This window comes from Pipistrellus hanaki (assembly GCF_964339955.1).
Source record: "Pipistrellus hanaki genome assembly, chromosome: 15".
NCBI classification, from domain to species: Eukaryota; Metazoa; Chordata; class Mammalia; order Chiroptera; family Vespertilionidae; genus Pipistrellus; species Pipistrellus hanaki.
In genome coordinates this window covers 43,499,926-43,519,371 of record NC_140517.1, presented here as the reverse complement: position 1 = coordinate 43,519,371, position 19,446 = coordinate 43,499,926, and the positions used below count along the sequence as shown (strand labels likewise).

Below are 19,446 nucleotides of genomic sequence, written 5' to 3'. Positions count from 1 at the left end.
GCTTTGCCTTTCAAAAAATAATAAAAAAAATAAAAAGATCGGGTTCTGGGGCGCGGTGTGGTCTCTCATCCCCGCCCTCCGCCGTGGGGCCCGCGGCGGGGTGGGGTGCGCGGGCGGAGGGGGGCCCCCCCCGGGGCTGCGCCTGCGCGGAGGCCCCCCCCCCCCCCCCGGCCCGCGCCGCCCCCGGTAACGGCCCGCCCCCCCTCCCCCCCGGAAACCGGCAGCTACCGGGCCAGTGCACGGCGGGCAACCGGCCGGCCGGTCCGCAGGCCTCCGTCCGGGCACGATGGCGGACCCGCCGTCCGACCCCGAGCAGCCTCCGCAGCAGGGCAGCCCCCCGGAGCCCTTCCCGACGCCCCCGGAGGCGGAGCCGGAGACCCCGAGGAGCCAGGAGATGCTGGCGGCCCAGGGCTGGCCGCTGGGCCAGTACGAGGAGCCGCCGGGCAGCCTGGCGTACCAGCCGTACCTGGACGAGAACCTGATGCTGGAGCAGCTGCAGCAGGGCCAGGGCAGCCTCTTCCAGCAGCTGGAGTCCGCCTTCCAGGACGGGCAGCCCGACCCCCTGGCCCAGTACCACGCCTACCAGCGGGAGGAGCAGCCGTTCCAGCCGTACGGCGGGGCGCAGCACGGGCCCTACATGCGGGACGACCCTTCCCTCCAGTTCTCGCCCTCCGAGCTGGGCTTCATGCCCTACGACATGGAGGTGTCGGAGCCGGAGCCCCGGGAGCTGGCCGTGCAGAACGCCAAGGCCTACCTGCTGCAGACCAGCATCAGCTGCGACCTCAGCCTGTGAGCGGGGAGGGCGGGGCCCCGGCGGGGAGAGGCCCCCCGCCAAGACCCCCACCCACCCCTCAGCTCTGGGGTCCCCTCAGCCAGGGCATGGCTCTGGAGCCGTCTCACTCAGGCCAAACACTGACAGCAGCTAAGAAGGACAGTCGTTGGCAGACATGGTGCCAGTCGGCCCTGCACACAGGGACCCCTAGTTCTCACACCGAGATTGACACCTCCACGGCCCCTCTTCACGGAGGAGGAAACACAGAAGTGAGGGCCCCTGTCCCGAGGGATTGGGCGCCCGTGGCCCTGTTCCTCGCCGCCGAGCTTTCCCGCGTGGGGAGGGCGCCAGCCAGGCCACTGGGCTGTAGTCATGGTACTTCTCTCAGCCCCTTCCCCGTTACCTCCCCAGGAAGCTCGCTTTCTGCTGGGAGGCCGGACAGTAAATATAATGAATAACAGGGTGAGGAGACGAGGCAGGATGAGGGGAGCGGGAGGGCACGGTCCATGGCACGGGTCCCGGAAGGCCTCTGAGCCGCGTGCGTCTGACCCGTGACCGGAGAATGGCGAGGGGGACACCTTGCCAATAGCCAAGCGCTTGGGACACACCGAGGCTTGCGGTGTCTGAGGAACGGCAATGGAGCTGGTGTGACGAGATCGAGGGCGAGGAGGGGCAGTGGGCGGAGATGCGGCTGCAGAAGGGACAGGTCTTGCTAAAGCACCAAGCGGGCCCCCCTCCCTCCGGAGCTCAGAGCCAGGGTCCCCCAAAGGAGGTCCATGTTCCTCACAGGCTCACAAACAGCTCAGCCCCCGCCTGCTCTCCAAACTCCACCTCCTGGAATCTGGTCAAAACCAACCGGTCGCACTTCCTCCGCCGTCCCCAGCCGGGTAGGGCTTCATGCTCCCTCACTGACAAGCCCCGGCCGGAGGCTGGCCTCTGCTTACCCTTCCCGACGGAGGCCCCACCGCACCCAGGACGAGCCAACAGGTTCCCACCCCTCGGGCGTTTGGATGCGTTGAAGGCAAACCACTTTGGTCCTGGCTTTTAGATCCTGGCCGTGGGACCGAATACCCTTACACCTCATGGCCTCACGTTTCCCCAGCCCTAGTTTCCTTACCCGGAGCGCGCGGGTCATGCGCCCAACACACTGCCTGATGGACGGGGAATGGACACCATTGCCACACTGTTACCGTGCCGGCCTCCCCTCCTCCCACAAGCCTGCCCCCTCCCTCACTCCCCCCAGCCACACTGGCCGCCTCTGCTCCTCCCACACGCCCCACACCCTCAGCTCATCACCCTGCAGGTCCTCTGTGAACCGCGACAGTCCTGCTGCTTCCTCTGCGATGCTCTTCCTCACGTCCGAGCGCACTGGCTGGAGCCTCCGGTGCAGCGTTAAACAAGTGAAAGCGGGCACCCCCAGTTGCATAGTGGAAAGCACTATAGTCTTTTATATATGTAAATTTTTTATTGATATTTTTTTCTTCTAAATCTTATTGATTTTTTACAGAGAGGAAGGGAAAGGGATAGAGAGTTAGAAACATCGATGAGGGAGAAACATCGACAAGCTGCCTCTTGCACACCCTCCACTGGGGATGTGCCCGCAACCAAGGTGCATGCCCTTGACCGGAATCGAACCCAGGACCTTTCAGTCTGCAGGCCGATGCTCTATCCACTGAGCCAAACAAGTCAGGGCTTTATTGATATTTCTCACAGGAAGGAAGGGAGAGGGAGTGAGGGTCAGAAATACCAATGAGAAGCATTGATCAGCTGCCTCCTGCACACCTCATACTGGGGATAGTACTATAGGCTTTATTTATTTATTTATTTATTTATTTATTTATTATTGCTCTTAGAGACATAGAAACATCACATGATGAGAGAGAACCATCAATCAGCTGCCTCCTCACGCCCCACACTGAGGGATCGAGCCCACAACCCAGGCATGTGCCCTTGGCCAGAATCAAACCTGGGACCCTTCAGTCTGCAGGCCGATGCTCTATCCACTGAGCCAGACCAGCTAGGGCACGCTCTAGCCTTTTGTCTTTATGTTTGGAGTGTGCCGTCGGTTACTTGTAGCTCTCCTTTATCGGATTATTTGAATTTTGCCTTCTATTTTTGGGTTTCCTAGGGGTTTTTTGTTGTTGTTGTTTTTAAAATATATTTTATTGACTTTTTACAGAGAGGAATGGAGAGAGAACTAGAAACATCCATGAGAGAGAAACATCGACCAGCCGCCTCCTGCACACCCCCCACCGGGGATGTGCCCACAAACAATGTACATGCCCTTGACCGGAATCAAACCTGGGACCTTTTCAGTCCGCAGGCTGATGCTCTATCCACTGAGCCAAACTGGTTTCGGTGGGTTTCCTAGTTTTTTAAAAAACCATGAGTGGGGGTTGAATTTTATCAATTTCTCCGCACCTGTTGAGGGGACCTTACAGATCCCCTTTAACACGACGAGTTATAGTCATTTTCAAACATCTGTCCTGTCGTACATCCCTGTCAGGTCATCCACTTGAATCAGGGTGTGTCATCCTTCTGAGCAACTGCTGGGCGGCATTTTGCTTAAGATTCCAGCATCTCTCTCTCTTTTTTTTTCTCTAAAAAAAAAAAAAATATATATATATATATACATATATATATATATATATATATATATATATATTATTGACTTTTTACAGAGAGGAAGAGAGAGGGATAGAGAGTTAGAAACATCGATGAGAGAGAATCATTGATCAGCTGCCTCCTGCACACCCCCCACTGGGGATGTGCCCGCAACCAAGGTACATGCCCTTGACTGGAATGGAACGCGGGACCTTTCAGTCCGCAGACCGACACTCTATCCACTGAGCCAAACCAGTTTTGGCTCCAGCATCTCTTTTCTCAGTGAGATCAGCATGGAATTCTTTCCCTTTCTCCCACTGCAAACCATCCCCCACCCCTGGCGTCCCCAGCCCCATCCCCTGCTTCCCTGTCTCCTCAGACATGACCACCCCTGTCAGTGTGAGCTTTGCCTGTTTGGCGAATGTCTGCCTCCATCACCAGAAAGTCAGCTCCACTCCCATCTCCTCCGCTGTGTCCCCGGCGCCGGGCACAGGGCCGAGCGGGCACAGGGCCGGGCGCGAGTGAGTAACGCCCCCCCACCCCCCTCTCCCTCCGGGGGCAGGTACGAGCACCTGGTGAACATGCTGACCAAGATCCTGAACCAGCGCCCGGAGGACCCCTTGTCCATCCTGGAGTCGCTGAACCGCACCACACAGCTGGAGTGGTTCCACCCCAAGCTGGACTCGCTGCGGGACGACCCCGAGATGCAGCCCACCTACGAGATGGCCGAGAAGCAGAAGACGCTCTTCATCAAGGGCGGCGGCGTCGAGGGCGAGCAGGAGATGGAGGAGGAGGTGGTGAGTGCGAGGGGTGGGGCGGTGGAGGGTGAGGGCAGCCCAGCCTGGGACATAGCCGTGCTGAAGCCTGGACGTGAGGGAGCATGTGGACTCCAGAAACGCAGGTGATCTCAGATCAATGTGTGTGTTCAGTGTGTGTGTGTGTGTGTGTGTGTGTGTGTGTGTGTGGAGGAGGGGAGCTGTCACAGGGGCCTTGGGTGCCAGGCTGAGGGGTGCAGGCTCCCTCCGGAGGCCACGGGGCGCCTCGGGAGGGCTGGAAGCAGAGGACAGGCTGGTCAGCTCTGCTCGTGAGGAAGCTGAGCCCAGCTGCGGAGTGGAGGCGGCGGCTGACCCCTCCCGCCACCCCTCCCTCCTCCCTCCCACGTAGTGAAACACTGCCTCCTGGGACCTCGCAGCCCCGAAGCGTCCCCCAGCCCCTGGACTCGGTTTCCCCTTTTGCAAGTTGAGACCTGCTAAGGGCTCTCCCGCCCACTAGTTTCCAGAATGGGGTGACCGCTGAAACGTGGGGTGAAGCATGCTCTCACACTTTGAAGAAACATGTGTTGAGGACTCTCTGTCTCTGATCATTCTGACGCCTCTGACGCCTCCGACGCCCTGAGTGAAGACCTTCAGGGTGTGGTCTTCTTTCAACCCTGAAACAACCCGCAAGGCAACTGCTGCTTATTATATTCTTACCAGAGGAGGGCACGGATTCCTGCCCCGGGGGGTCCCTTGGCCTAGCCCAGGGGTCTTCAAACTACGGCCCGCGGGCCACATGCGGCCCGCAGAGAAGTCTGATCCGGCCCGCCAGGTTTTTTGGGCAGTGAGCGCAGCCGAGGTGTTACAGTAGGAATTAGTAGTTCATATAGTCCGGCCCTCCAGCTCTGAGGGACCGTGATCTGGCCCCCACTTTAAAAAGTTTGAGGACCCCTGCGGCTAGCCTGTGGGGATCAGGCTGAAACTGGCTCTCCATCCGCTGAGGGGTCCCGGATTATAAGAGGGTGCAGGCCAGGCCGAGAGACCTCTCTGGTGCACGAACAGGGCCTGGGAGGGAGGCAAGAGGTTGGTCAGCAGGGGAGGGACTGCGGGAGGGCTCCAGGGCATGTCCGGCCCATCTAGCCCAGTACCAATCAGCCGGTCCCCAGCAGCAAGCTCACCTGGGCGTCTGGCCCCTGGAAGTCAGTGCACATCATAGCTAACGGTCAGTTAGGCTTAGATAGATAGATAGATAGATAGATAGATAGATAGATAGATAGATAGATTTGTAGAAGGACTTGGGCTCAGAGGGAACGAGCGAGGCAGGGCTGGAGACAGGACCAGGAAGGCAGGACCTTGACCTCCAAAGCCCTGCTAAGCTCTGCCTGATCTGCAGATGCTGGCTTCCGAGATGCTAGGATTTTGGCGAGAGTGGGGTGGGACAATGAGAATTAGGAACAACAATCTGGCAAAGAAATGAGCCCTGGTGCCGAAACCGGTTTGGCTCAGTGGGTAGAGCATCGGCCTGCGGACTGAAGGGTCCCAGGTTCGATTCCGGTCAAGGGCATGTACCTTGGTTGCGGGCACATCCCCAGTAGGGGTTATGCAAGAGGCAGCTGATCAATGATTCTCTCTCATCGATGTTTCTAACTCTCTATCTCTCTATCCCTCTCTCTTCCTCTCTGTAAAAAATCAATAAAGTATTTTTTTTTTAAAAAAAGAAAGAAAGTAAGAAAGAAAGAAAGAAATGAGCCCTGGTGAGCAGAGTGCACTTGGGAATACAAGTTTTAGGCACAAAGGACAGTTCGGTTTTATTTGAGGATATAGTTTTGTGTTTCAAATCAACAGTCTCTCCTGGGGAGGCCCCACCCTCTTAGGACTGCACCTTTTATCCTCCTCACCCTAACGGCCTAACCCCACACACAGTCCCTAAGGCCCCGCCTCCTTAGGATGCTTTACCCCTAGAGGCTCCGCCTCCTTAGAACTCCGTGGCTTTTGAAGCTCCGACCCATTGAAATTCAATCTCTTGCCAAAACCGGTTTGGCTCAGTGAATTGAGTGTTGGCCCACTGAAGGGTCCCAGGTTCGATTCCAGTCAAGGGCATGTACCTTGGTTGCAGGCACATCCCCAGTAGAGGGTGTGCAGGAAGCAGCTGATCGATGTTTCTAGTTCTCTGTCTATCTCTATCCCTCTCCCTTCCTCTCTGTCAAAAATCAATAAAATATATTTTTTTTGAAAGAAGAAGAAGAAGAAGAAAGAAAGAAAGAAAAAAAGAAAGAAAGAAAGAAAGAAAGAAAGAAAGAAAGAAAGAAAGAAAGAAAGAAATTTAATCTCTTGGGAGGGTCTGCCCCTTAGAACTTGGAGCTAGAGTTCTCTCATTTTTAAAAATATATATTTTTATTTATTTCAGAGAGGAAGGGAGAGGGAACAAGAGTTAAAAACATCAATGATGAGCCGAAACCGGTTTGGCTCAGTGGTGGAGCATTGGTCTGCGGACTGAAAGGTCCCGGGTTCGATTCCGGTCAAGGGCATGTACCTTGGTTGCGGGCACATCCCCAGTGGGGGATGTGCAGGAGGCAGCTGGTGGATGTTTCTCTCTCATCGATGTTTCTAGCTCTCTATCTCTCTCCCTTCCTCTCTGTGAAAAATCAATAAAATATGTTTTAAAAAAAAATCAATGATGAGAGAGAATCATTGATCGGCTGCCTCCTGCACGCCCCACACTGGGGATGGAGCCCACAACCCAGGCATGTGCCCTTGACCAGGAATGGAACCGGGACCTCCTGGTTCATAGGTCGATGCTTAACCCCTGAGCCATGCCAGCTGGGCCTGGGCCTGTCTTTTTCTCTCTGTACCTGGCCTCCACCGTCCCTCCGTGCAGAGTCAGCAGCTCCCCATTTACACACGCAGTGTCTCCCCTCCAGCCGCAGGGAGACGTTGGCCCCGGTGAGCCCCCTGTTGCTGCGGGAGCCAGTCACCAGTCACCACAGACTTAGCAGCTTCAGGCGCTTCCTGTGTCCCCTGACTGACAGCTCCGGAGGCGGGCGGGCTGGGTCTCACTGGGCTGACACCAAGGGGAAGGCGAGGACTGCCTTCCTCATGGAGGCTCCTGGGAGAAAAGCCCGTCTCCCCGTCTTTTCCTTCCTCCCTCGTCTTCCAAACCAGCCGGGGACATCGTCAAAGCTCTTACCCCGACCTCTGCTTCTGCCATCACCCGCCCAACCTCTCCTGCCTCCTCCTTTCTCTTATCGAGGCCGTTGTGGCTTCCTGGGGCCGCCCTGACAGCCCAGAGCTGGCCCTCCCTCTCACGTCCCCGTGGATCACACTGCGTGTCCCTCAGGCCCCGGAAGCTCACAGGTTCCCAGGCCCCAGGTGCACGCGTGGCCTGCTCCGGTGCGACCATTACCCCCTCCCCCCTTTCTCTCCATCTGATTTCAGGTTCTGGCATGGGAGCACGCTGTCTCCCGGACTTGGGCTGTGGGTTCCCCTGCTCGGCCAGGCTGGCCAGGCTGGCCAAGGCCAAGGCCAAGGCCAGGTTGTGCCGACCTCATGAGGAAGGGCCACGTCCGTTTTGTTCTCTGCTGTCTGTTAGTGCGTGCACTAGTTTGGACCTGGTACTCATTGATCTTTTTTTTTTTTTTTTTTTTTTAATACATATGTATTTTGTTGATTTTTTTACAGAGACGAAGGGAGAGGGATTGAGAGTTAGAAACATCGATGAGAGAGAAATATTGATCAGCTGCCTCCTGCACTCTCCCTACTGGGGATGTGCCCGCAACCAAGGTACATGCCCTTGACCGGAATCGAACCTGGGACCCTTGAGTCTGCCGGCCGATGCTCTATCCACTGAGCCAAACTGGTTAGGGCTCATTGGACCTTTAATAGAGATTTATGGGCTGACTGGATGAGAAAATATTGGGACAGCCTGTGGCAAAGTGGATAAGGGGCAACTGGACCGAAACCACCCTGTAGTCTAGTCCCAGCCCTTGACTTTCCTGTTCTTGCTCCCTTTCTGCTCGCTCACTCTCGCTCTCTCTTGCTCTCTCTCTCTCTCTCTCTCTCTCTCTCTCTCTCTCTCTCATACACCAAGACAGATGGGGAAAGAGGAGGCAGTGAGGGCAGGATTTATCGCCGCCATCCTCCAACATCACTTATTCCTGGGTTTAAGACCAGCCTCTTCCCTTCATTTGCTGTGTGACTCGGGGTATCTCTTTAAAGCGCCTTTAGTTGCTATAACAGTAAACATGACCAGAAAGGGTGTGTGTGTGTGTGTGTGTGTGTAAGGCAGTCAGTGATGCGGTGAGGACCAGGCAGTCAGGTGTGAGGCGGGGCTGCCTCGTGGCCCCGGCACAGCTGCTGCAGCGCCAGCTCTCACAGCCCACTCCGGGCGGGAACAAGGGGAGGGATAAAGAAACCAGGGATTTTTTTTTTTTTTTTCTTCGTGTGATTTTGCCTTTTCCATCAAGGGACATCCTCCCCGAGGACTCGCCCTGCTTCTAAACGCCAGGGGCGGCCGAAACCGCTTTGGCTCAGTGGATAGAACATTGCCCTGCGGACTGAAGGGTTCCGGGTTCGATTCCGGTCAAGGGCATGTACCTTGGTTGCGGGCACATCCCCAGTAGCGGGTGTGCAAGAGGCAGCTGATGGATGACTCTCTCATCGATGTTTCTAACTATCTCTCTCCCTTCCTCTCTGTACAAAATCAATAAAATATATTTTTAAAATAAACAAACAAATAAACGCCGGGGGGTGGGGGTGGGGGGCGGCAGGAGCAGCTGGGTCACCCCGCAGGCCCGCTCTCTGCCGCCCCAGAAAAGCCAGGCCAGGGCGGAGCAGGCCCTCAGCTCCCTGCCCTCCGCCCTCTCCCCTCTCCCCTCCCCTCTCCCCTCTCCCCTCCGCAGGCGGACACGGCCGTGCCCAACATCATGGAGTCGGCCTTCTACTTCGAGCAGGGCGGCGTGGGCCTGAGCTCGGACGAGAGCTTCCGCCTCTTCCTGGCGCTGAAGCAGCTGGTGGAGCAGCAGCCCATCCACACGTGCCGCTTCTGGGGCAAGGTCCTGGGCCTGCGGCGCAGCTACCTGGTGGCCGAGGTGGAGTTCCGCGAGGGCGAGGAGGAGGTGGAGGAGGAGGAGGTGGAGGAGCTCCTGGAGGGCGCCGACCTCACCGCCGAGGCGCACGGCGGCGAGGAGGAGGGCGAGGAGGACGAGGAGAAGGCGGCCGACGTGCTGCCCAAGCTGCAGTGGCGGCCGCCGCCCGTCATCCCGCGGGAGGAGAGCCGCGCGGGCGCCAACAAGTACCTGTACTTCGTGTGCAACGAGCCGGGCCGGCCCTGGGCGCGCCTGCCGCACGTCACGCCCGCGCAGATCGTGCAGGCGCGCAAGATCAAGAAGTTCCTCACCGGCTTCCTGGACGCGCCCGTGGTCAGCTACCCGCCCTTCCCGGGCAACGAGGCCAACTACCTGCGCGCCCAGATCGCGCGCATCTCGGCCGCCACGCACATCAGCCCGCTGGGCTTCTACCAGTTCAACGAGGAGGAGGGCGACGAGGAGGAGGAGGGCGGCGCCGGGCGCGACTCCTTCGAGGAGAACCCCGACTTCGAGGGCCTCCCCGTGTTCGAGCTGGTGGACTCCATGGCCAACTGGGTGCACCACATGCAGCACATCCTTCCGCAGGTGAGGCCCCCGGACCCGGGACCCGGCCCCCCAGGCGCGGCAAACGCCTGCCCTCTGCTGGCCATGGTGCTCAGCCCTCCTTCCTTCATTCGTTCTCTCGTCTGTCCATTCCTCGTGCAGTCAGTGAGGCAAAGCAAAGCCAGAATCCCTGTGGGGCCACATGCACCTCGGAGTTCTGGACTTTTCAGATTGTGAAAAGGCAACTGCAGCCGAAACCGGTGTGGCTCAGTGGATAGAGCGTCGGCCTGCGGGCTGAAAGGTCCCAGGTTCGATTCCGGTCAAGGGCATGTACCTTGGTTGTAGGCACATCCCCGGTGGGGGGTGTGCAGAAGGCGGCTGATTGATGTTTCTCTCTCACTGATGTTTCTAACACTCCCCTTTCCTCTCTGTAAAGGATCAATAAAATATATATTTTTTAAATAAAATAAATAAAAAGGTAACTGCATGCCCCAAGGAGCAGGCAGCACCGCAGGCCAGGCTGGGGCTGCAGCCCAGGCTCAAAGGCCTCAGCATCATTCCTGCAGCAAAACTGCACAGCCTGTCCAAACCGGTTTGGCTCAGTGGATAGAGTGTTGGTCTGAGGACTGAAAGGTCCCAGGTTCGATTCCAGTCAAGGGCATGCATCTTGGTTGTGGGCACATCCCCGGTGGGGGGTGGGCAGGAGGCAGCTGCTCGATGTTTCTCTCTCATGGATGTTTCTGACTCTCTATCCCTCTCCCTTCTTCTCAGTAAAAAAAATCAATTAAATATATTTTTAAAAAAACCACAAAAACCTGCACAGCCTCCCCCCAGTCAGGTCATGGGTGCGGCCAGACGCCTGGTGACAAACTTCTGATTTTCAGAGCTTTTCTTTTTCGGGTTTGGAGCTGTGGATAAGAGATTGTGCCCACTTGTTTACTCATTCAAGGAAACACTGGCTATAGGCTTAAGATGGTTTCATTCACTAATTCATTCATTCAATAAACATTTATTGATTCCACAAGGTTTTGTGTGTTTTTTTAAAAATATATTTTCAGAGGGGAAGGGAGAGGGATAGAGAGTTAGAAACATCCATGAGAGAGAAACAGTGATCAGCTGTCTCCTGCACACCCCTCACGGGGGATGTGCCCACAACCAAGGTAAGTGCCCTTGACTGGAATCGAACCTGGGACCTTTCAGTCCGCAGGCCGACACTCTGATCCACTGAGCCCACCGGTTAGGGCTGATTCCACAGCTTTTAATGAATCCAAATAACCCCTCTGGAGACCTGTACAGCTCCCGTTGCCTTCTCATAGTTGATGAAACTGAGCTCTGCAATGTACTGTGCCCTTGGGTTCACTCATTCCTTCAACAAACACGGATCAGCTCCTCGGTTTCTCATTAACCCAACAACAATCCAATGGGAGAGGCATCTATAACACCCCCATTTCACAGATGGGAAAACAGAGGCCAAAAGGGCTGCCGAAGGTCGGCTCCACGGGGCAGAGATTTGGGGTCTCTTTCCTCATGGGTGCATCCCAGCACCTAGAGCAGGGGCTGTATACAGTAGGTGCTCCTAAGAACCTGATGAATGAGTGAATGGATGAATGAGTGAATGGAGGAATGGATGCACAGAAGGGGGCCACACGGCTCTCAGGAGGCAGGAGTCCCTGCCTCAATGCAACCACTGCCTCGGCCCATGTCCTGCCCCAACTTCTGTGCCTGACCCTGTCCTCCCGCCCACACCCCGGCCCCTGAGGACGGTCCCCGGGGCCTGCCGGGCCCTGCACCCCGCCCCGAGCGCAGGCTGCCCTGTCCTCCGGCTGCCGCCTCACTTCCCCCACCTCCAGGGCCGCTGCACCTGGGTGAACCCTTTGCAGAAGAAGGAGGAGGAGGAGGAGCTCGGGGAGGAGGAAGAGAAGGGCGATGAGGGGATGGAGGAGGCGGAGCAGGAGATTGGGCCGCCCTTGCTGACGCCACTCTCAGAAGATGCAGGTACCGGTCTCCCTCCCCCTGTGCCACCAGCCTGAAGTGTGTGTGCGTGTGTGTGTGTGATTGTGTGTGTGTGCGTGTGTGTGTGCGTGTGTGAGTGTGTGTGTGTGCGTGTGTGTGTGTGAGAGTGTGCGTGTGCGTGTGTGCGTGTGTGTGAGTGTGTGTGTAAGTGTGTGTGTGTGTGTGTGCGCCCGCGTGTGTGTGCATGTGTGTCTGTGTGTGTGTGCGTGTGTGTGTGTGTGCGTGCGTGTGTGTCTCTGTGTGTGTGTGTCTGTGTGTGTGTGCGTGTGTGTGTGTGTGCATGTGTGTCTGTGTCTGTGTGTGTGTGTGTGTGTGTGAGTGTGTGTGTAAGTGTGTGTGTGTAAGTGTGTGTGTGTGAGAGTGTGTGTGTGTGTCTGTGTGTGCGTGTGTGTGCGTGTGTGCGTGTGTGTGTGCGTGTGTGTGCGTGTGTGTGTGCGTGTGTGTGTGCGTGCGTGTGTCTGTGTGTGTGTGTGAGTGTGTGTGTGTGAGTGTGTGTGTGTGTGTGTGGTGTGTGTGAGTGTGTGTGTGTGTGTGTGCGTGTGTGTGTGTGTGTGTGTGAGTGTGTGTGTGTGCGTGTGTGTGTGTGCGTGCGTGTGTCTGTGTGTGTGTGAGTGTGTGTGTGTGAGTGTGTGTGTGTGTGTGTGGTGTGTGTGAGTGTGTGTGTGTGTGTGAGTGTGTGTGCGTGTGTGTGTGTGTGTGTGTGAGTGTGTGTGCGTGTGTGTGTGTGTGTGTGTGTGTGTCTCTGTGTGTGTGTGTCTGTGTGTGTGTGCGTGTGTGTGTGTGTGCATGTGTGTCTGTGTCTGTGTGTGTGTGTGTGTGTGTGAGTGTGTGTGTAAGTGTGTGTGTGTAAGTGTGTGTGTGTGAGAGTGTGTGTGTGTGTCTGTGTGTGCGTGTGTGTGCGTGTGTGCGTGTGTGTGTGCGTGTGTGTGCGTGTGTGTGTGCGTGTGTGTGTGCGTGCGTGTGTCTGTGTGTGTGTGTGTGAGTGTGTGTGTGTGTGAGTGTGTGTGTGTGTGTGTGGTGTGTGTGAGTGTGTGTGTGTGTGTGTGCGTGTGTGTGTGTGTGTGTGTGAGTGTGTGTGTGTGCGTGTGTGTGTGTGCGTGCGTGTGTCTGTGTGTGTGTGAGTGTGTGTGTGTGAGTGTGTGTGTGTGTGTGTGTGGTGTGTGTGAGTGTGTGTGTGTGTGTGAGTGTGTGTGCGTGTGTGTGTGTGTGTGTGTGTGTGGCGGGGGGCGGGGGGCGCGGGAACGGACGGGCTACAACATTGCAGGGTCATCTCTCCGAGTCTCAGCTGGTCTCTGGCCTGTAAAACGGACATCATGACAGCGCCTCCTCCTGGGGTTACGGGAAAGCGTCCACCTTGTGAGCGGCGTCTGGCACCCACCTGGGGGATGTGGGCTTGGGGAAGGAGAGAGAGAGACAGAGAGAGAGAGAGAGAGTTGGGGAGGCCTCCCCAGAAGAGGCGGGGCTTGGACGGGATGTGGGGAGAAGGGACAGTCATCTCCTGAGGTCGGGGCCTCGGGTCCTGGGGGAAGCAGGAAGGGGAGGCCGAGAGTGACCCGCGCGCTGCCGTCTGCCCTCTGCCCTCTGGTCCGAACCAGTGGCCGGCCGGAGGGAGGCGGGCGCGGCTGCCCTGTCTGGGGCCCTTCGGGGTGCAGGCACAGAGGGTCCCTGGGGCGCACGGGAAGGGGGCGGCCCCAGGGACCAGAGCTGTCAGTCAGTCAGCACAGTTCCCTCCACACCCCTCCTCCTCTCCCCTCTCCTCCCCTCCCTCCCTCTGGGGGCTGTGCAGGGCATGGGCAGCCAGCAGTGGCGCCTCTGACCTCCCGGCGCTCTTCCCGTCCCCACAGAAATCATGCACATGTCGCCCTGGACCGCCCGCCTGTCCTGCAGCCTCTGCCCGCAGTACTCCGTGGCGATCGTGCGCTCCAATCTCTGGCCCGGGGCCTACGCCTACGCCATGGGCAAGTAGGTCTTCTCCTGGCCCCCCAGCAGAGGGCGCCCCAGCAGGCCGGCTGGGCGATTCGCGAGGGTGGGCAGAGGTTGGGAGGGAAGCCCCCAAGGCTGAGCCCCTCACTCTGCTTCCAGGGATCCCACTGGCCTGAAGGAGAAACCCCACACCGAGAGGGAAGCACCCCGGAAAAGAGAATGGGGGACCAGAGAGGGGAAGGGGCTGGCCCCAGGGAACGGGGCATGTGCAGGATTCAAACTGGGATCTCTGGTCCCCTGGCCCGGGCTCCCCCGCTGTATGCGTCACAGCCGACGGGACTCAGGAGTCCCCTTTGGGGTGGCCCTGACAACAGCAGAGTCCTGCGCCCCGTTGCCAGTTCTTCCCGTTTGAAGGTCTTCTTTCTAAGGGCCAGAAGTCCTCCCCACCAGTTGCTCCCAAAGGTTTTCAGGCCGCAATCACTTTTGCATCGTTCCACCTGCAGCTACACACTCCCACCCACCAGCCTCTCCGCCCCTCTTACCAGGCTAATCCCAGCCTTTCTGATCAACCACTAGAGGGCGCCACCTGCGGCCACGGGGCGAGCGTACTTACCCGGTCTGTCCACCAGGTGGCAGGGCGATTTTTCATAGATTTTTTTTTTTTTTTTTTTCCTTTTCTATTCGCTACCATGATACACAGTCGGGGCGGGAATTCATGTCATCTTGATACTTTAGCCACATGCTTGGCGATGACTACTTTTTTTCCTCCAGGAGCAGGGAAGAGGCACGCTTGCTCTTTCCGGCACATTTCTGGCCACATCCTAATTTGTCCATGTCCCTCTGAAAACAAAAGACCCAAATCGGGAGCACCAGTCACCCATCCACCCTATGTCCCCTAACCACTCGTCCACCCACCCTCCCACCCACCACCCAATCATTCATCCATCGAGGCACCCATCCATACATCTATCCATCCATCCATCCATACATCCATCCATCCATCCATCCATCCATCAATCCTTTTTTTTTTTTTTGAATACCACTGCTGGCCAGCTGTGTGCTGGGCCCCAGGCCCTTCGTTGGAAAGGCAGATGTGGATCCAGCCCTGGGAGCAGACACAGGAAGCATGGGCGTTAATTGCATAACACCTCTCACCCGCCCCTCCTCACTCCTCCAGCAAACCTTCCCCCAAACCCTGTCACAAACTAAGAGGAGTACCCCTGAGGAGAATGGAGGGACCGATGGAGGGACAGCTTTTATCTGTCCTGCCTGGAAGGGATCAAGCAAGGGTTCGGACCAGCCTTGATCCGAAATCTTTGGGGGAAGAAAGAAGGAATGGGGGAGGGGAGTAGGCAGAAGGACATTCTAGACCAGAGTGCCTCCTGAGGGCTAGGGCTGGGCTCGCTGGGGGATCTGGTGGAAGCTCAGGCTGTGGTTGCATGGGACCAGGCTGGAGGCCAGGACTCTGCCTTCCTAGCAAGTCAGCCTCCGGATCAGCAAGGTCAAAGTCAAACTGCTCCATGACAACCTCCCCATCCTGTCTCTCCTGCTGTCTGTCTTTCTCTCCCTGCTTCTCTCTGCTCTCGCCCTGCCTCTCAGCTTAGTCTCCTATTTTCTCCTCTTTTCTTCCCCAGTTAAAACTGGGGAGAGGCGAGCTGGCCGGAACCCGACCGATCCTGTCCCGGGTATTCTCTCCTCCCTTCACAGCGCAGGCACCACACAGGGATTCTGGTCAGTGTGTCACTGCTAGCCAGCCCCCACATCTAGACCAGTGCTGTCCATCGTAAACGAACCAGGAGTCACCTATGGCATTTTAAATTTCCCAGTAGCCTTATTCAAAAGGTAAAAATAGCCCTAGCCGGTTTGGCTCAGTGGATAGAGCATCGGCCTGTGGACTGAAGGGTCCCTTGTTCGATTCCGGTCAAGGGCACCTGCCCAGGTTGTGGGCTCAATCCTATGTGGGGCGTGCATGAGGCAGCCAATCAATGATTCTCTCTCATCATTGATGTTTCAATCTCTCTCTCTCTCTCTCTCTCTCTCTCTCTCTCTCTCTAGCTCTCTCTCTCTCTCTGAAATCAATAAAAAAAAATATATTTTTAAAAGGTAAAACTAAACAGGCAACATTCATTTTAATATATTTTATTTAACCCCAAATACCCAAAACATTACAACATGAAATCAATAATGTAATAATGATTGATGAGCTATTTTACATTCTTCTCTTTATACCAAGTCTTTGGAATCTGAGCTGCGTTCATGCTTACAAGCACACCTCAGTTTGGACCTCCATTTTACCTGGGAACACTTGGCCTATATCCACATCTACAGCCTTTCCGATTGCAAAAGTAGACTCGAGCACCCAAGTTGTCCCGGTCAGACTTAGATGTTTCCAATACTAAGTTGAGTACTAGCTTTATTGCTAAAATTTCAATGAATTAAAACAAAACAAAAAAATCCACTCCACCCAACCACAGCAGAATACAGACCCTTCTCAAGTGCCCAGGGAACACTCCCCGGGACAGACCATATGCTAGGCCCTAAGACAAGTCTCAATGGATTTAAAAGGGTTGATCAGCCGAAACAGGTTTGGCTCAGTGGATAGAGCGTCGGCCTGCAGACTGAAAGGTCCCGGGTTCGATTCCAGTCAAGGGCATGTACCTTGGTTGCGGGCACATCCCCGGTGGGGGTTGTGCAGGAGGCAGCTGGTCGATGTTTCTCTCTCATCTATGTTTCTAACTCTCTATCCCTCTCTCTTCCTCTCTGTAAAAAAAATCAATAAAATATACTTTAAAAAATTAAAAAATACAAAGGGTTGATCAGAGGATGCAAGTTTTCTGACGACAGGGGAATGACATCAGAAGTCAGGAACAGAAGGAAACTCACACACGTGTAGAAATGAGCACATTCCCGAACCACCAGTGGGTCAGATGGAATGAGAAAAGTACATCGATGCAGACATTCAGGGTTTTGGGTGTGGGAGCCGTGTCTCACGGGCTCCGCCCCCGCCGTTGCAGGCCGCCTGGGGCTCGGCGTTTGCACGGTGTGTAAGGAACAGGGGAACCGAACAGCCCAGCGGGCACCCTCTCCCCACCACACGCAGCTCCTCCGTCCTGCGCCCACCCTCGGGGGCCTCGGAGGGAGGACTCCCCAGTGTCTCCCTGCCCCTCCAGGAAGTTTGAGAACCTGTACATCGGCTGGGGCCACAAGTACAGCCCGGACAACTTCAACCCCATGCTGCCGCCGCCCATCCAGCAGGAGTACCCCAGCGGCCTGGAGATCATGGAGATGAGCGACCCCACGGTGGAGGAGGAGCAGGCCCTGAAGGCCGCGCAGGAGCAGGCGCTGGCGGCCGCGGAGGAGGAGGAGGAGGAGGAGGACGAGGAGGAGGACGAGGACCCGGATGACTGAGGCCCCGCAGGTAGCTGGCGCCATGTTCCTGGGACGGAGCGAGGAGCTGTTTGTTTCAATGAAATGTTCCCACGGCGCTCCGGCCGCTCATTCATTCCTTTGCTCACCCACCTGTGGCCGTGACCTTCGCGTCAGGGCGATGGGCTCGGCTGGGAGCACCGCTCCGCAGTCCCTCCCGTTCCCCGTGTTCCCTCCCCCCGCCATGAAGCGCCTCCGGGAGCCGCCGCCTGCGAGCTCGCTCCGTTGGCTGGAGCGTTGTCCTGGACACCGAGGGTTCCATTTCCGGTCGGGGCACATCTCCGGGTTGTAGGTTCGATCCCCGGAGGGGGCAGATATGGGAGGCAACCAGGGAAGGCAACCGGCCGATGTTTCTCTTTCACATCCATATTTCTCTCTCTCTGCTTTCCCCTCTCTAAAAATCAACGGAAATGTCCTTGGGTGAGGATTTAAAAAAATAAAAAATAAAAATGAAATTAAAGGCCTCCTGTCAGCTCAGTCCAGCCCAGAGGACACAGAGACGAGCAAGCAGCCTCTGCTTTTCCGTGGCTCAGACTCTACAGGGGGGACAGGAGCACCCCCAAGCAATGACACCCCAGGTGGTGTTGCCCAGACCACTGACAGAGCCCCTCTGCTGACGCTTAAAGGGTCAGGAGCAGCCAAAACCGGTTTGGCTCAGTGGTAGAGCGTTGGTCTGCGGACTGAAGGGTCCCGGGTTCGATTCCGGTCAGGGGCATGTACCTTGGTTGCGGGCACATCCCCGGTAGGGGGTGTGCAAGAAGCAGCTGGTCGATGTTTCTCTCTCATTGACGTTTCTAGCTCTCTATCTCTCTCTCTTCCTCTCTGTAAAAAATCAATAAAATATATTTAAAAAAAAAAAAAAAAAAAAAAAAAGGTCAGGAGCAGCGCTGGCTGGGTAGCTGTTTGCTTAGGGCAGTGGTCAGCAAGCTGCAGCTCTTGAGCCACATGCGGCTCTTTGGCCCCTTGAGTGTGGCTCTTCCACAAAACACCACGTGTGAGTGCCCACGTTACAGTGCGATTGAAACTTCGTGGCCCATGCGCAGAAGTCGGTTTTCGGCTCTCAGAAGAAGTTTCAATCGTTGTCCTGTTGATATTTGGCTCTGTTGACTAAGGAGTTTGCCGACCACTGGCTTAGTTTGCTACGTTTGCAGGTTTGGTTCCTGGTCAGGGCACCTGCAAGAATCAGCCCATGAATGAATAAGTGAAACAACACATCGATCTCTCTCTCCCTTCCTCCTTCTCAACTTAAAAAAAAAAAGGGGGGGGGTGAAGGACAGAGTGGGGAAGGGCACTCCAGCAGAGGAACAGCGTGTGCGGAGGCCCGAGGGTGAGAGAGCGGGTGACGTGCTGAGGTAGCTTCTCTGACCTCATGTTTTGGGACACGGCGTGAGCGGTCAGCGGTGGGAGAGGGGACAGGAACGCAGTTGGCAGGAACAGATCACTCAGGGCCTAACCCGCCCTGAGAGCACCAGGGAGCCACAGAGGGGCTTTTAGCAGGGAGGCCTGGTCAGGTTTGTGCGTCAGACATGCCTCTCAGGTGCCAGGGGAGGGCGGACAGGAGAGCGAGACAGGAATGTGGGAGAGCAGGGATACGGCTGGCTCAGGGCCCGGAGCAGGGTGGATCATGGCTGTGCATAGGAAGGGGCTGGAAAAGAGGATTTTTAGGGATAGGAGGGGGGACAGACACTCAGGTCTGGGGGGTGATAGTGCTGGCCCTAAGAACGGGTCACAGGCCAAAACCGGTTCGGCTCAGTGGATAGAGCGTCAGCCTGCGGACTGAAAGGTCCCGGGTTCAATTCTGGTCAAAAGCATGTGCCTTGGTTGCGGGTGCATCCCCAGTAGGGGGTGTGCAGGAGGCAGCTGATCTCTCTCTCTCTCTCTGATTGATGTTTCGGCTCTCTATCTCTCTCCCTTCCTCTCTGTAAAAAATCAATAAAATAAGAAACTAGAAACACCAATCAGAAAGGATATATGCACCCCTATGTTCATAGCAGCACAGTCTACAATAGCTAGAATCTGGAAACAGCCTAGGTGCCCGTCAGCAGATGATTGGATCCAAAAACCATGGTACATTTACACAATGGAATACTATTCTGCCACAAAAAAGAAGGAATTCTCATCATTTGCAGCAACCTGGATGGAATTGAAGAACATCATGCTGAGTGAAATAAGCCAGTCAATGAAAGAGAAACACCACATGACCTCACTCATTTATGGATATTAAAGAACATTATAAACGGATGAACCAAAAGATATAGAGACAGTAAAGCAACAAGCAGACTGTCAAATTACAGCGGGGACGGTAGTGAGATCTGGGGGAGATAAG

The 19,446-nt window shown here is 56.1% G+C and overlaps 1 protein-coding gene across 1 annotated transcript; it reads left to right on the top strand.

Annotated features, from left to right (window-relative positions):
* Positions 1-179: 179 nt before the first annotated feature.
* On the top strand, positions 180-17,152 carry RSPH6A (radial spoke head 6 homolog A). Its single transcript, XM_084905971.1, has 6 exons — positions 180-789; positions 3,939-4,173; positions 9,030-9,800; positions 11,609-11,753; positions 13,616-13,733; positions 16,865-17,152. Exons 1-6 carry the CDS (start codon positions 287-289, stop codon positions 17,100-17,102), a joined length of 2,010 nt encoding a protein of 669 aa, XP_084762097.1. The 5' UTR covers positions 180-286; the 3' UTR covers positions 17,103-17,152.
* The last annotated feature ends 2,294 nt before the right edge of the window (positions 17,153-19,446 follow it).

Bases quoted from the DNA above. Each gene is read 5' to 3' on its own strand.
- RSPH6A (XM_084905971.1), top strand. From the start codon at position 287: ATGGCGGACCCGCCGTCCGACCCCGAGCAGCCTCCGCAGCAGGGCAGC. The intron at 4,174-9,029 runs GTGAGTGCGAGG...TCCCCTCCGCAG, and splicing joins AGGAGATGGAGGAGGAGGTG to GCGGACACGGCCGTGCCCAA. The intron at 11,754-13,615 runs GTACCGGTCTCC...CCGTCCCCACAG, and splicing joins GCCACTCTCAGAAGATGCAG to AAATCATGCACATGTCGCCC.